The sequence below is a fragment of the Copidosoma floridanum genome, unplaced genomic scaffold (genome assembly GCF_036245765.1).
Source record: "Copidosoma floridanum isolate Cflo_tuat_1 unplaced genomic scaffold, Cflo_Japanese_pri ptg000016l, whole genome shotgun sequence".
NCBI classification, from domain to species: Eukaryota; Metazoa; Arthropoda; class Insecta; order Hymenoptera; family Encyrtidae; genus Copidosoma; species Copidosoma floridanum.
Window position 1 is genome coordinate 5,761,620 of NW_028321893.1, and position 18,054 is coordinate 5,779,673.

Below are 18,054 nucleotides of genomic sequence, written 5' to 3' on the forward strand. Positions count from 1 at the left end.
TCAATGGGACTCATAACATAAGACTTTATGTTATATTACATGAGCAATTAAGTCTCACGATGCTATAATTCTCACTACTTTACAGAAAGAAAAAAGTTTTATTTTGAATGATTAGGAGAAAATAAATGCACTATTGAGCAATTTAAGTGATGTATTTTCAGAAACAGTAATACATTTGCAAAGCAAAATAAATACAGTTATAGAGATTGTAGCATATACATTTAATATAACTCCAGAATATAGTTAAGAGAGGTGAAAGTAGAAGTAAAAGAGCTTTATAAACCTGCGAGACGCAACTACCTCCACTGAAAGTTTGATGTTCAGGGCTTGGATGAAACATGGCTAGTTGACCTTGTAGAGATGATACCTTATGCTTGTGAGAATTAAGGTTATGGATGTTTGCTTACAGTTATAGATGTTCCTTACAAGTATGCATGGGCTGTACCCGTAAAGAATCAAACCAGTAAAGATGGGACTGCAGCTATGAAGTCGATATTAATAGAGGGAAAAGTACAAAGTGATTTGCAAACAGATTGTTGCAAGGAATTTTACAATGAAAATTTTTAAAGTCTCATGCTAAAAAACGAAATTAACTTGTACTCGACGTACAGTAACCTTAAAGTATCTATGTGTGAGCGATTCAATAGTACACTAAAGCATGACATGTGGGTCAATTTTAGCCTGCATGGAAGATATAAGTGGATTGACATTTTACCTAAGTTACTAATGGCTCATAATAATCAAAAGCATCGGGCAATAGCTATAAAACCGAAGGATGTATCAGCTGCTAATGAAAATGAAATTTCGAAAAAATAAATTCTCATCAAGAACAGTGGGGATAAGAGAACAACTAATGTATAAAGTGTGAGATAAAGTGCGAATAAGCAATACTAAGCAAGTATTTAAAAAAGGATACACACCTTACTTGTCGACTAACGTATTTGCCATAGCACGAGTATCTTCAACCAATCTACCAACTTACCATTTGAAGGATTATGTTATCAAAATCAGCTGATTTCTGGAGGCTTCTACAAGCAGGAACTGCCGAAAACCAAGTATCCTGATACTTATCTTGATGAAAAAGTTTATCGTCGACAAGGAAACCAAATATTCATCTAGTGATTATGCTTTGATGATACACCCACAACAGTTGGATTAATGATAACAAAGAGTAAAAACGATATGTACTGTAAAAATTATTAAAACTAGGAAGTTGTAGAAAAATTTATATAAAACTTGTTAGACTTATAATGTGGTCAACAATGTGTGCAAATGAAATTTTTTACTATACGTGCAAGTATTATATCTCACAAGGTTCATTGAAATGAATAAAAACTATAAACATGTCATAAGTTGTATCGTTTACTTTTGCCAAGTAAAAATAATTCTACAAAGAAAATTTTTTTCTTATATTTGTATAATTAAACATTTATGGGTTAAAAAATTCAACACTATTACCGTTATAGCAAACTGACAGCTTCTTTCTACCTATGGATTTAAACAAACTATTAAATGATAGCTTATTAGTCCCAAGATACTCAGATACTTGATTAGATAGAAATATTTAAAAGTGGTCATCTAGTTCGGCGATAGCTTCCATGCCGAATTTAGAGTTAGCTTTTTTCTGCTTGGTCACCACATGATTTTGACCCTTGACCATTTCGTTGATCTTTTTTGTTGGAAAGAATCTTCCACAAACTAGTCGACTAAGTGCTGATAAATCAGCCATGTAAAACATAAGAAAATTATACGAGTTTTAAAATATAAGAAAAAGTATGAATAAGAAAACTCATCACAAACATTGATATCCAAGCTTTGCTGTCTTGAACCGATCTATTTATTTCTGTGGAAATTTTCCAACTTCAAACCTATTCTTTTGAAAGCTTATTGTTGACCTGAGCTGCCTGTGTTGAATGATGAAGTAGCAGATACTTTTAGCTACTTACTACAGCTCTGACTAAGCTCTGCTAGTTGATGCTGCACAAGATATAGGTTTTCTTCCACTACTGCGAAAATCCCTCCCTCTAAATTGGCTGTTTTTTCATTGGTTGCTGGTTTGCCATGATTTTTTATACACTCTCCAGTTCTTTGTTTTTCTATTATTTAAATTTTGTAATGTTCCCAAGGTCTAGCGTATCTGTAGAGTTAATAAAAAATATCCTTTATCATTTTGGGAACTAGATGCGATTTTATTTTGCCTCTCAGTGAAGAGCTTATGATAACGTGATCTTATATTTATTTGCTCTCGATTAATGATTATAACTAAGTTACGTAAGCATTCAGTGTAGAAATCGATTGTTGCTTTTACAACGTTACTCTTAACACATATCGCTTACTTAATCACATTTTATTTTCAACGAGAATCCTTTACATCTTACTTCTGAGCCAAACAAATTTTAATGTAATTTTAACATTGCACTTATTTTTTATAACACCAACGATTTTCTTATTTTTTAACGGCATCATAAGCTCATTATTTACTGTATAATCTCGTGTGTCAAACTTATTGACATCAGATTTCATCATTGTGTTAATATCATGGTTTGTTATCTTATATATAAGACTATCTGTATCAATGTATACGAGTTTACAATCATTTTTAAGTTTGGGAAGCATGTAATCGTAGTAAAAGTGATACACAAGTGTCTTAGATAAGTCAGAGACACTAAGCCCAATGAATATAGGCTTTTTCATAATCACTAATGTACGTTGTAGCTGTGTGGCTACAAAATTCTCATCAAAAATATCACAGCTGTGAAAATTTGGCTATGCAACATATGTATGCTGCCACACAATAGCGTCCATCCCAAAGATTAAGAAGTTTGACATCGATACGCTTTCTTTCTTTTTCCATCGTTTTTCCAAAAATAGCAGCATGGAATAGTTTAAGAATTATTTTTTTAAGCCCAGTCTTAGCCTTTTTTCTATTGGCTATCGAGATCAATACATTCTGTGAGCCATATTCTTGGCCAGAATTTTAAAGCTCGACAAATTTTTATTAGTCGTAATCCATGATTTATGGCTTGCTTTAAGGCTTCATAATAAAATACATATTTATGCTTGCTATTTTATGTTGTTATTAATTAAGGCTGCTTCAAACCTGGAGCTGCAGTGTGTTCGGAACTAAACGGCAAATCTTAATGAAAATCGTGGAGCTTCTCTGGATACTTCAAATCCACTTCTAAAATATCCATAAGCACCTTAGTTATGAATATTAAAAAAATTATGAAGCTGTTGCTCAACGTTTTCAACCTACTGAAATCCGCCATAAAGAAGTTTCTGAGTTATTACCCAACCATACAAATTGTTTATCTCAAAATATGCTTTCTGTCTTTTAGTTTCATCTTTTTTATAATTTTCCATTTAGTGATTATTATCTTCTGTATATCTATTACAGTACTGGCTTATCCTACCTCGTAAGCCTCGTTCAGTGAACATAAACAAATCTATATCAGTGATGAGTTCGAGTGAAATCAAAAAATAATTATTGATGTATTCTAATTCATAAAACTTACTTTAATTTTTTTTTAAATGGCATCCCAAGTGAAGCCTGAAGTAGTAAAATAGTGAGCGGGATCTTATTTATAAACCTTGAGGCAATAATTTCTAAAGTTTTCTAATAACTCTGTGAATAATAGTACATCAGTTTTGAGGTAAAGATCTGAATAGTGTCTAAGAGTTATAATATCAAAAGTTTTCCAGACTGATTGAGCATGTGCATAATTTTCACTACTTATATGTGCATCATATAATTTACTATAAAAGTCATTTTTAGTTGAAAGCGTTGTTTCTGCAAGTTTTTCAAATTATGCTATATAGTCCTACGGAAATACGCCCTTTCTTTTGAGCATATAGATTTGCTCGAAAGAGTATTTATAGTCTTGACTGGAAATTTATTTTGCAGTGTCATACTGTTCTTAGTAAGATCACAACTTATCAAGTGACAGTGGCAAAGGTCTATACAAGTCAACGGAGCGTAAGCTTATACTTGTCCCTTTAACGTTTTTCGTGAAAGAAATGTACTTTTCATTTTTTTGAGGTATAACTTATACTCTTCCGGGAAAGCCAGTAATAAGTTCTTGTATTAGTAAGTGGGCATCATAATTACTGAGATATGGAAAATTATTGGTACTGCTCGTGAGTCTCAATATTTTAAATAACATTAATTGTGAGCTAGGCCTTGATATGTGAGTAAAAAAGTGAATTTATGTTTGAAGAGAAAAATTTTTTCAATTAAAAAAGTAACAATCGTAACACTTATTCTCCAGTAAAATGAAAATGGTCATGAACTTTCTCATCATTTTTAATAGACTTCTGACATATGTGAGGTATATCAGCATCGAAAATATCAAGGTCCTCTTCTTTAGTTAGTAATCTCATTGGAACTGGATTCTTTACATGCTCTATAAATCTAAGGCCAGATTTCGCATTACTTTAACACACTAAGTAGCCAGATTTTAACTGCTTTCAGTATTTTCTGTTTTAGCAAATGTATCGTGGTTTCGCGTTATTAAAACTGCACTTTATACAATATTTAACACTTAATCCTTCATGGTGTTGTATTGCTAGCTCACTATTATGCACAGGTTTCAATAAACACTCAAAGTCTGCATACACTATAAATGGTACATGATTTTTATTTGTGTGATTTTTAAACTTTAAAGTTTTATTATCATGTTTTGGCAAGCTTATTTTACACTTATTTACTTTAACGCACTCCACTGCATGCATTTTTAAATTTTCGTCAGTTGTAAAGTAATGAAGACAGTGGTCACAAATATACATGTACATACATATATATACAAATATATACGTATGTATAATGTCTTGTTAATGAACTTCTTACCAGTTTAGATAAGTCGTTAATCCATGCGTAGTGATATTTTATATCATTATCAGCACTGTTATCACCGTCTTGGCTTTTTCCTTAACATTATTCTCCATTTTTTTCACTTCATCTTCATTCACTGCCTCAGCTTAAAAATAATCACCATGTTCCACGTTAATATATTTTCTTTTGATTTTCCCTAACTATGCGTATCAATATAATAATTTTGTATGAGCAGCAAGTTCATATGTTTCTCCCTCTTTATTGATGTCAAATAAAGTAATAAAGTTTTATAACTCTTTTTACTTTTCCCCAAAAAATAGACGTTAACAGACCCATCATTCTGTTTCCAAATTTCGTAACTTGCTTAGGCTGCACTGGAAAGGTGATCCCCTCGAAATTGTAGCTGTTTCTATTTTGTGTATAATTTGACAATTGTTGTGCATTTTTATTCGCTAGATGTAAAGCTGAAAAAATGGCCCACGTAGAGCATTGCTGATCTGCATTCTGCACATTTATGCAAGCTTTTTTTCTTGATAGTCGTAGGAAGTTCTATGTAAGAACAACCACTTATCGCATTATACTGATTAACATTTACTAGTAAATTTAAAACTGGCGTAGCGTCCCCCCAGAACCGCACTCCTGTAATCCTCTTATGTCTGTAGAAATGGGCTTTTTGGCAAGTGTTTTGTTTATTTGTACTTAATTACAGTTGACTTTTAGATTGGCAAAGAGAAGAAAAAAAGTCGTATTAAAGAAATTACACCCAAAAGGATATGTGTAAAGCTGTAACAGCTATAATTGGAGGTATGTCACTTTGCCAAGCTTCTAAAAACTTTGAGATTTTAAGAAGTACTTTATTTACATAGTGAAAGGAATTAGTACCTATTGATGCTTTTATGGGACCATCATCGATTTGGCCTTATAAGGTGGAGGAATTTCTAGTCAACTGGCTTTTATACTGCCGTGATCATGGTTTTCCAGTGGTAAAGTCCTTTCTCTTGGAGTGAGTCCAAAAAATCGTACAAAAATTAAAGAAAAAACTCCTTTTACAGATGATAAATCAGGTCAGCGTTGGTATGACAGCTTTCGTCGAAGACATCCAGAAATTCTCCTGAGAATAACACAAAATTTGTCTACAAGTAGAGCATTAGTGATGAAAGAAGATTTAACCAGCTCAATCATTAAAAGTAAAAGCCATTCAGCTAGACTTGGCTAAAGGAATGTAGATGCACTAGGGCCTTTAATCTAGATGAAAGTGCGTTTTTTTTGGTCCAAAAAGTGACAGGGTCTTGGCACGTAAAAGTATCTCAGCAGTTTATAAAGTAATATTGGGTAACGAGAAAGAAAGCCTTACTGTGCTCTTTAATGTGGGTAACAGTCTCAATCAATACATCACTACTCATTTTTATAATTGGTTGGTAAGAAAGCAGATTGAGTTTCCAGTTGTTTAATATTTCGACGGTCACTCGTCACATATTTTACTCGAATTGGCCAATTTCTGTTAAGTGAAGAAAATAGAGCTCATAGCACTTTACTTAAATGTAATACATGTCTTACAACCTCTTGATTGGGCAGTTTTTCACCCTCTTAAAAATTCTTGGAAGACGGTTGTCGATAAGTGTCGTATGAATGGAACTGTGCTGTTCAAAAGAGAAAATTTTGCAGAAGTTTTGAAAACTGCTATAGATGCAATGCTTAGCTTATCTGACACTATAGAAAAAGGATTTGCCACGTGCGGCTTGCTTTCATTTTCTGCCGATGCTATTGATTACGATATTTAAAACCATGGAGCACCTGTGCACAGGTGTACTGGATACTAAATGAGGTGGACTGCGTAAGGATTCTAATTCTCATTGGATTAGAATCTTTACTGTATTAAAATCCTGACATGATAAGAGTTTTTATAGTTTTACCACTTACGATATTCTTGTTTTATTTTGAAAAAATAAAAGTGTTACGGGCTTGTGCATAAAATCTCATTATAATAAAGATAATAGTGCTATCCATTTAAAAGTGACTACATTTTCACATTTACATTATGTAAAAATCTTCAATACTCGTATACTCCACTAAGTATGTTGACAAACCAACTCTAAACGAAGATACAAAGTGTTATAGAAAAGCGTTACGCGATCTTAGCAAAAAAAGCGTTGCAGGCTCTAATTAATTCCTCAAAAAATTAAGACTGTAACTTACCAAATACAAATTAAACTTTACCACTGCATTTATATATATATATATAAAAGAGCCTTATTTTAACCCACCTTCTTCTAAGCCGATAACATATTGTTTTAAAACGATACACGACAATCTTTAGCGGTACAGGTTCTTTATTTTATTTTGAAAAGACAGAATTTAGAAATTTGGATGATTAGAATTAGGTATTCAAAAAAAAGTAGTGCAATATTGTTGACCCCCTGAGAAAATAAAACTTTAAATTAAGAAGGCCAACATTCAAATGCGCGCATTTGTACTAATATTTTCCGTTAAAATTAAGAATTTCTCAGATTTCGGTCCCATAACAAACACTATTGAAGCCTTGGATACAATTTTTCTTTATTTTCTAACATATGTGAATATAATGCTTATGGTACAAACTTTGAAAAATGTCGTAAAAAAATGTAAAAATCCAGATTTCACATCCAGGCATCGTCACAACTGGCAATTTTTCGTGGGACTCCAGCTATTGGGCCCCTTCATTAAATTTTAAACCAAAGTAATAGTTTTTAATTAAATAATCTCTGTTTTGCCCATAGAAGAAAACATGATTTTATTATTTACAAAAGTTTTAAGATTGATATAGTCTTACATGACGTTGTAATTTACTGAGATATGTAATATAAAAACCTTTCAAGTAAAATGATTAATGTACATGTATATATACTGGTAGAGTTCAGCCTTCTCTGTGGTGTTCAGGCACTTAACCCAGATTATTTATTAGTTCAGAGGTTTTCATGGGTTAAAAAAAACGTTTACATGAAAAATGTATTTGTGCAATTGTTTTAAATTTTGTTATTTGCAACATAATTTGCATTAAAATAACTCATATTTGTATTCTACTCTTATTTGCAAATATAATAATCTTATATTTAACAATTCATAGCCGTTAAATATTCTTTAACATTTCATGACATAGATGCTAAAATAATTTTCTCAACTGTAAGTCGACTCATAATAGTAAGGTGATGCTTTCGCCGTTTGTACTATTGTATAAAAAGGTTCAATTTAAAATTATGTATAAATAGCAGATTGGCGGTGAATTTTTTTTTCCTCTTTACAATTCTGGCCAGAAGAAAATTAGTTCTAAGATCTTAAGAACTATGTGCGTACAGATTTGAAATTTATAGCATCGATTTTTTCCGTGCCTCAAAGCACACGACGTTTCTAATGGGACTAACATGTTACAGAACTGTTGTTTCACCAAATGTTCAAGCTTCATAGAAGTCATAAATGTTGAAGGATTTCTATTCTAAAAGTATGTATAATAAATACATATATATCTTAACCTGCTGAGTCAATTTAGATAGGTAGCAGGAAAAAAGTGACACATAAAACCTCGCAAACACCTTGAAAAAGAGTATATATTTTTTTGCAGTTTTTTCATTTTTACACTCATAAGTAGTGAAAAACAGACACACTTTTTTTATAAATAAATTTTTTTAAATGTTTTTCGAGTTGCAAAATGAAATATTGTCATTAACAGTATGGGTCACTTAGTTCAGAAGTGTGGGAAAAAAAGTTAGTCGTAAAAAGTAGCGCAAATCCTTAAACAGTGCGTATAATTTCCACAACTTTATTATTTTAACGCTTATAATTGGTAAAAATGTTTTTATTTCTTGTTCAATAACATATTATGATGCATCTTGACTTATCCGAACAAGTTACGGTATTATGAACAAAGATGAAAATGGTAAGCTTTCGGTATCGAAAAAACCAAAACGCGGTACTTAATTATCATTTTTTAAATTTCAAATAACTTATTCTACAACTAATAGTGGTGGTTAATACTTGATGTTTTGTTTTATTATATTTATTTGTCTTATATTTTTATGTGCGTATTCAAATTTTATGTTGAATTTTATCAATAAGGTGTTGGCTACTTTATTTATTTTCAGAAGTATAACGTACGTTGCACAAATTGATTTCTTTAAGCTTATTTTAAGATTCATTGATGTTACCAAAAAATTTTACTTGATTTTCTGTCTTTGAGAACAATGGCCTTAAGAATTTGACATCATTGTTAAGATACATCTCTAACCTCTTCATTTGACTTCCAATAGGCTCATATAATCTGACTTGAATTAAACATCATCGCGCTTAGGTGCTACTAATTAAATCTACAATTAGGCGAAGCTTGAGGAATCATGAAAGTATAATAACAGAAATTTATGCGAACAAGTTACGGTATTATGTACAAAAATAAAAATAGTAAGCTTTCAGTATCAAAAAAAACTAAAATGCGGTAATTAAATTATCATTTCTAAAATTTTTAATGACTTCTTATATAATCAATGATGGTGGTTGATACTTGATGTTTTCTTTTATTATATTTCATTGTCTTACATTTTTATGTGCGTATTCAAATTTTATGTTGAATTTTATCAATAAGGTGTCTGCTACTTTATTAATTTTCAGAAGTATAACGTACGTTGCACAAATTGATTTCTTTAAGCTTATTTTAAGATTCATTGATGTTACCAAAAAATTTTACTTGATTTTCTGTTTTCGAGAACAATGGCCTGAAGCGTTTGACATCATTGTTAAGATACATCTCTAACCTCTTCATTTGACTTCCAATAGGCTCATATAATCTGACTTAAATTAAACATCATCGCGCTTGGGTGCTACTTGACTAATTAAATCTACAGTTAGGTGAAGCTTGAGGAATCATGAAAGTATAATAACAGAAATTTATCCGTACAAGTTACGATATGTTGATATGTCGAGCAGCAGAGAGTGCAGCAGTTTTAAAATATCTATTATAAGCATGAAACTTTAATTCAAACAACAATAATGCCAAGGAATCTTAAACTTTATATTGTGTACATCCCAATAAACGACACAATAGATGTCTCAAGTATTAGGTACGCAATCTCAGATGGAAAAAATTAAACTTGACCCAGAGTGGCATGACCAGTTAGCCAAGTCTGCAACATTAACTCAGCTCTGTAAAGGTCGGATCATTTTTTAACACCAGTCAAAACGGACTGTTATTTTCACTTGAACAGCTACTGTACTTGTGTATTTATTGCTAGATACTATACTATCTTGCGTTGATATTGCTCATGTTATGTCACAAGCTGTGCCAAAGTTGTCAAATTCAAAGATAAGTTAGCCTTTTAATCCCTACACCTACAGTTTGAAAATAAGCATTAGACTAATATTACATTGGACGTGCTAAGAAATCTACGAACCTGTATAATAAATTAATCAAGCTTTTAAATGACCATATACTTATCTTTTATAATCTAATTATAGTTTCTCAATAACTTATTTAAAATTTAAAAAAAAATACATTTTTCCGTGTCTTTTGAAGAATCTAAATATTCTATACTCATTCCTTCTCGTAATGAGACCCCTTCTATGATTTATAATTATTCGTAGCTCATATTTTTTAATAATTGTGTGCAACGAGAAACCCTATATCCTAATTTGTTTGAAACTGCACTCACAGTATTAGTTTTCTAGATACTAAAGATCCCATTTTTCTACTAAGATTAATTAATTTAACATTCACCTTACTTGAAAATTGTTGTATTTATAACATTGGCACTCTTTTTAGTCTCCAAATTTAAAAAAAGCAGTTAGTAAAGTACTTAGTAAAGAGGCAAAAAAATCTCAAGGACTTAAAAAAAATATTTCTGATGACATGCTTTTCACTTCTTATTTTTTTTATTTTTTTCAATACTTTCTCAAAAACGTGAAATGTAAAGAGCTGCACAAAACTGTCCAACTAAAAGTGTTAAGATGTATGTATGATTTTTAACAGATTCTCATAATATTTTAGTCCTTATTCATAATCTATTTCTTCAACTCCTTCAGCAAGATAGTTTTTAAACTTTGTCGTACTTCAATTCTTAACTATTGGTGGTTACTGCTTCAGAACCACAACAGACAGAAAAAACGAACTCAATTTAATGATTATAATAGTGGCTTGCACTGGTTGCAATCGTCCATTTTCTTATCAAATTCTTCAATTTGCAGGGTCATTTCAAAAAATTTATACTTATTATAAATATTTCTAGTTGCTGTGCGTAAAATAATCTGTGGGCTTGATTCTGGAACTGAAAAAAGCAGTAATAAAGCTTTAGCAGAATACAGCATATAAAATTATTAAGTGTACTTTAAATTAGTTTATATAGAGCTTATTTTCATAAGCTAATAAAATTAAGCAAGATTTTTAAGAATTAGGTAAGATACTATTTCAGTTAAAGTATACAGTCTGGTTTATTAGCTCATTATCTACATAATATTTTCTGTCAAAAACAGCATTATATGTTGTTTAATTAAAACGTAAAATTTGGACCTTCATATGCATTATTTAGTATAAAATACCATAAACAATATCTTATAAGACATTTTGGACTATATCCAGCTTGGTGTTAACTATGTTTATGTGTGTAGTACACCTTCTTCAGATTTTGATTCTAAATTTTTTTCATTAGTTCTTACTATTACTAATAATAATTATTAACCGTTGTTTTTAGGTCTTAGTAACGTAAACATTTATTAAAAACTTCACTAATAATTGTAAAATTTGAGACAACATACTATAAAACAAATATTCCGTACAAAGTAAAAAAGTTAATGGGATGGTTATTAGACGAGTAGAAAAAGCCTTAGAAAATGGTCAATAAGCAATTTTCGCAACTACGACAAGAATTATCAGAATTGTGTGATCAGAAAACATGAAATAGAAGTTTTGGGGTAAAATATTTCCGGCTTCTTTTGTTATTAAATAAATGGTGAAGATAAACTTAGTTTTTTCTATGAATTTTACCTATAATTTTTTTTGGTATGGTATTGAAAATATGGCTAAAGAAGATTTGTTCGTTATTAGATTATCTATCAATCAGTGCTGATAACAGTATCTAAAACCTACTTTCTATGAAATTATATTACTAGAAAGTGCAAAAATCGTTATGCAACGTTCAAATTTTGGTACATTGTTAACTTTTATATTCTTGGATAAGAATTTCTGAAAATTTACGATTTTATATTCCTTAACTACGCGCATCAATTTTTATCTGATATAAAAAATACAATCACAAAAGAATGATTAATTTAAAAAAGCACTTGGCTAGTTATGACGGTGGAAAACGATGACTTCTTAGATTTAACAAACCCATGGCATAAATCAGATAAGTATTGGAAAAAATTTTTGCTACAACCACCGCACATGTCACAAATGCTACAGACATCGTAGGCAACACAACCTCTACCATTTCAACACGCATTTCTTTGAAATGGTTTACTGACAGGCTCACTCCTACCTCTTAAGATTCAGGTGGACAATTATGGTGGTGGTTATCTGTTCAGAGATTTCTACAATTTGTTTAGTCTGATTGCCAAATTAAATGGTTGGGATAATAACTGGAAGATGGTGACCTTAATTTCTCAGTTACGTGGAAAGGCAAGATCGATACTTGATAATTTTTCAGAGTCAGAGGGAATGTTGAGTTTGAATTTTAAACTTAAGCTTTGTCCGTTTACTACTCAATATAAAATTGCTTCTTCATAGTTCATTTTTGGGATAGCTGATAGTTCTTAAAAAAATGCTTTAGTTAGACAAAACAAGGTCTTTGAGAGTTGCTCTTCGACAGGAAATTAAGGTTAAGACAATTTTTGAAGAAAATGGAAGATTGTAAAATACTTATGTTGTTGCAGGAACATACAGATCAGGGCAACTGAATGATCATTTAAGAAAAAGTTAGGAAAAGAAATCCTTCAATATCACCAATTTTTAGTGCTGCAATTGCAGAAAAAAAGGACCTCGTAAAGTATAGTTGTCTTTAAGTACAAGTTTTCAATCGGCAGGAAAACTAAGTTTTGTTGAACTTCCAGGAGCGAGTTTAACAGTAAGCAAGCCAGCTCCTTTACATTTAGTCTCGAATAATATTAAGATGAATCGAATAATAGAAAGATGAATGAGAATTCAAGTAACTTTATGGTTAAAGCTACATTACATGGCAAAATTTGTAATTTTTTATTACATTCTGGTTCTGCCGTATACATTTCAAGTTTAAAATTTCTTAATTAAGTGTATATTGATATTCCTATTAGTTTTGCGATGTTCCCGTCGAGCTTAGAATTGAAGTATTTGAAGTTTTAGGAAAATACTAGGTTGAAATGATCGTGTATCTAGTGGATATCGTTATTGATTGTATTCTTGTAATTGATTACTTTGATAAAATAGGTTTGACAGAGAAAATTCATAGTTTAATATTTGAGAAAAATGGTTAACAATGACAACATTGTAGGAAAATATGATTTAGTTAAGCATGAGACGTACTTGGAGAAAGAAACATGGCCAATTTGACAGCCACTATGAAGAGTCTTTATTTACAAACAAGAAGAAGTTGACATTTTAGTAACAGAAATGGAGAAACAAGAAGTTATTGAAAAATTATCAAGTTCCTGGTGTTCTTTATTCGTCTTTAAAGAAAATAGTAGTTCTACAAGGTTTTATGTTGACTTTCAAAAAGTGAATGCAACAACGATTAGGGATTTATATATTTTACTATGATCTGCTGAAACATTAGATACGTTATTAGGATGATTGTAGTTCTCTACGTTAGATAGGAATAGTGGCTACTGGCAAGTAAAAATTAAGAATGAAGATAGAGAAGTCATAGTTTTTTCTATTGGAGAAGGATTGTGGCAATTTAAAGTCTTGCCATTTGGATTATATAATGCACCAGTGACTTTTCAACAATTTATTCCAGAAATACTTAAAGGATTGTTGTACAAAATTTGCTTAGTTTGTTTGGATGATATCATAGTGTTAGCAGACTCAAAAATATTAGTGAATCTAGAAAAGGTGTTTTTTTTTATTTTGAAAAGTTTTCCTTCGAATTAATAATAAGAAGTGTAATTTCTTCACAACAGAAACTTAATTTCTTGGTCACATTGTTAAAAAAGAGGAAAAAGACATTGCAAAAAAAATTAAGGTTGTTTCAGAATGGCCAATTTCAAGAACAAAAAAATTGAACGTCAGTTTGTAGGATTTTGCTCGTTCTATAGACGATTAATTAAATGCTTTGTAAATATTGCTTGATCTTTCCATAATTTGACATTAAAAAACGAGTGGGTTCAATAGTCCATGAAAGTTAGGAAGCATTTCTAAAACAACAGGACGTTCTTACATCTTCTTCTATTTTGACTTTTTCTAGGTTAGATTGCGTATTCACCTGAAATACCGATGCATCAGATCATGGCATTGATTTAGTTTTGTCTCAGAATCAAGAAAGTAGGAAAAGAGTTAAAGCATATCATAGTCAAGGATACAGTCCGTCGGAAAAGAATTATAGTGCAACTCGTAGGGAGTTACTAGCGTTTGTTGAGTCAGTAAAACATTTTTATTGTTACTTATACGGAGATAAATTCATAAGTCTAACAGATCATTCTACCTTAATCTGGTTGTTATCATTTATAGAACTGGGTGGTCAGCTAGCTAGATGGGTTCAAATATTAGGTTGGTCTAAGTTCAAAATTTCTCATAGGAAAGGAACAATTCACGGAAATGCAGGTAGATATATTAGACGACCATGTAAAGGTAAATCTTGCAAGTACTGCTACCGGGTTAAAAAAAAAGCTTAAAGCAGAGGATAAAAAAACTAACTGAATTCTTTTCGTCAAAAAAACAGGATTAGACTGACAAAAAAATATGATGGAAATTGAGGCAATTTGAATCATTATTGACGATTAGAAAAGTAAGACTTAACCAGATTTGTAGGAAGTTATATCGAAAGATGAATTTCTAAGAGTATACTATTTTTAATCAGACTAATGGGTAACTAAAAATAGAGTTTTACATGAATAATGGACTTCATCAAACTTGAAGACAAAGACTTTACAATTAGTCGTTCCAAGAAAGAAGATAGATGAGGTTTTACGAGGACCGCATGACTTACCTATAGAATGACAATTTAGAATTAACACGACATTAGATAATTGTAGGAAGATGTTCTACTGAGCCACTTGTAAGAAGAATGTTGAGAATTTATGTCATACATGTATGACTTGTGTTGAAAAGAGGGGTCCATTAGATAATGGAATTAGTAAAATGAAAGCTTATAACTTGGAAGTACCTTTTGAGAGTTTTTAGATAAATATCTTAGGTTTATTCGCAACTTCTTTGTTAGTTTATTAATATCTCCTTGTTGTGATGGATAATTTTACCAATTGGGTAGAGGTCTTCTCTTTATCAAACATGAGAACGAAGAGAATAACTAAAATTTATGTAAATAAAGTAGTTTGTCGTCATGGTGTATTCTTAAAAGTGCATACTGATCAGAGTACAAGATTAAATTCTTGTCTAGTGAAAGAATTAGCAGAACTTTTACGAATTAAGAAATCACGGTCTACAACCGTACATCTACAATCGAATGGTCAGGTGTAACGCCCAAATAAGACGACTCTTGATTATTAATCAAAACTTGTAAGCAAAAGTCAAAAAAACTGGGATTCTTGGATCTCACTATTTTTATTAGCTTACAGATCTTACAAACATACGATGACCGGGTTCTTTCCAGCTAAGATGTGCACTGGTGACGATCTGCAACTTCCATTGGATCTGATGAAAGAACTTCCTCTAGATGACTATGTTAATGTTTTATCACTGAAAAATTATGTAAAAAAGCTGAGAAAAATCTATGACTTGACAAGAACCACCATAGCTGTAACATTTAGCAAAATTAACACCCGTCACCATAAACGAGCACAAAAAGGTTATTTTTTTTAAAACATAAAGTTTGATTATATAATCCAGAAAGAACCAAAAGAAAGAGTCGAAGACGAAAGAGTAACAGAGACGGTTCGCTTGTAACTATCAATGAGATCAACAACGTTGTCTATGCCATTAGAAAGTCACCAAAACACAGGACAAAGATAATACAAATGAACAGAATTGCGATTTTTCAGGACAGAAAATCATCTTAACGACTCTGTTTTAATTTTATTTTTCGTGGTTAACTTTTCCGAAGACGTTGGACAAATACTAGAATAGGGACATAAAATAGAATCCCTGGGACGTCATTTCTCATTTCATGTCTAAAAAACAAGCCGTCTACGTACTTCTCACATGACTCTGAAACGATGAGACGTAGTAGAATAAGACAATGTCATAGGATTGAAGATATTCGGTAACTTGGCAGTGGAGTTAAGGTAAAAATTTCATGTCCTGAGGCTTTAAAAAAAATTTTTGGATGTAGTTGAATTTATAGTTAGATGCAATGTACTTGGTAAGTTTAAAAAGAGGTTAAGAAGAGTCTTTTTGTATCTAAAAGCTGTATTGATATCCTGTTGCTACAACGAAAAAAGATGAAGGTATTATAAAATGCTGTATGGTATTTTATTTTGCGATTGTTGGAACAACAATCCAGAAGAGAAGGTAGTAATGTTAGGTACACGGTTAAAAAGTCGTAGAACGAATGAGTTACCACGAGATCAAAAATGTTGCTATGAGTTGCTAGGTGTTGTAATTACTCGAGATTGTAACCTGGAGCTTACTACTTCTGTTCACTTCTTCCAATAAAGTGCAACTTCGTTTTGGGAAGTAATATGTTTTAATTGTTACTGGTGGTAACAATATTATGTTATTTATCATTTCACGTATAGTGTACATAAAATATAATTTAAACGCATGTTTTGCAGAGAAATTTCTGTTTGTTATTTTAATTTAAATTTTATTATATATGCATTATTTATATTATACATGTTTATAGACAAGATAACATTAAATAACTAATACTTGAAGAGATGGCGTTACGGTTAATAATATGGTTTGAATGTGACTAGAATGTAAGTACGATTTATTCTAACGCAACCAATTAAACGCCACGTTGTCTGCGATGGTTCAAAATCTTATTGTTAGCTGCTAAACACTGACGTCAGGAAGCGTTTCAGTTCATTTACTATTCTCTGGGTTACTAGGCTTAAAAGCTTAGATCTTAGAACTTCCTGTTATTTAATCAAAAATAATTTTTTTTTTATATTATAGTGCTCTACGTCCGGCTCCTTTAATAAGGGCACTACTATATGGGCACTTAGCACTTTGGAGAAGGAAGGGAAGAGGGATGGGAGGCCTCCCATTACTGGGAGGGGGTAGGGGGAAATTAGGCAATTATGCTGCGAGAAGGTCGCCTAAACCCTCCTCGAGGAGCATTGCGTGGTGAAAAAGCACATGTGAAAAATCACAGAGGTACTTGCCCGTAAAGTTGCACTGGCCAGGAATTGAACCGCGGTCTCCCGCGTCCCAATCCACGACCTAGCCGACTGAGCCACCGCGCACTCTATATATGTATATATATACGTTGATTCTATAACAAACTCGCTCCCTTCGCCCCCTAACTGACCGAGTCTAAAAGATTGCCAGTCACTCAGTTTCCGGCACTTTACAGCCCAGAATGTAACATAATGAAATTTTCTTCGGCAGTGACCGTATGGTGGGGTGGGGGGGGGGTAAGATTTCCTGGACCACCCTTTTTCTGTGACTACGCCACTAAATGCGCAGCTATCAAAATTTCAATGGCACTTATAAAACTCCATAAAAACTTTTTATACGGTAGATCTATAAGTATATCTACTAAAAATTTTTTATGTTATACATTTTATCAGAGAGAATTGAATGTAGATCTATTTTCTGATATTATTGCTTTAGACATTACAGAATTAACTCTACTTTAAAGAATCACGTTTTTTGAGGCTACTTGAGTTGCAAAAAATTTTGGTTATCGTTTTCTACAAAGTTTCTCATTTTTTCCTAATTATGGATTATTCTTTTTTAAAGGACCATAAAACGTGTGTTTTATAACAATTTTTTTCCAAATTTTGGTCTTGAAAGGTACTTTACCAGATATAGTAGCATTAAAATTATTAGAAATTGACCATTTATTATGAGAATGTAATATTCTTACTAGATAAGAAAATAAAAAAGAAATTTTTTGAGGCTTAATTGCATAAACATATCCCTATAAAAATAATAATCTTAGTTAAAAGGAAAT

At 31.5% G+C, this 18,054-nt stretch overlaps 1 protein-coding gene across 1 annotated transcript in view; it reads right to left on the bottom strand.

The window, feature by feature from the left end:
- Positions 1-10,846: 10,846 nt before the first annotated feature.
- The window catches only part of LOC106639265 (proton-coupled zinc antiporter SLC30A2), a 700,309-nt gene continuing 693,101 nt past the window's right edge, over positions 10,847-18,054 (bottom strand). Inside the window, exon 8 of the mRNA XM_089592401.1 lies at positions 10,847-11,115. Coding sequence (XP_089448527.1) covers positions 10,973-11,115 — 143 coding nt within the window. The 3' untranslated portion in view covers positions 10,847-10,972. The remainder of the gene's footprint in view (positions 11,116-18,054) is intronic.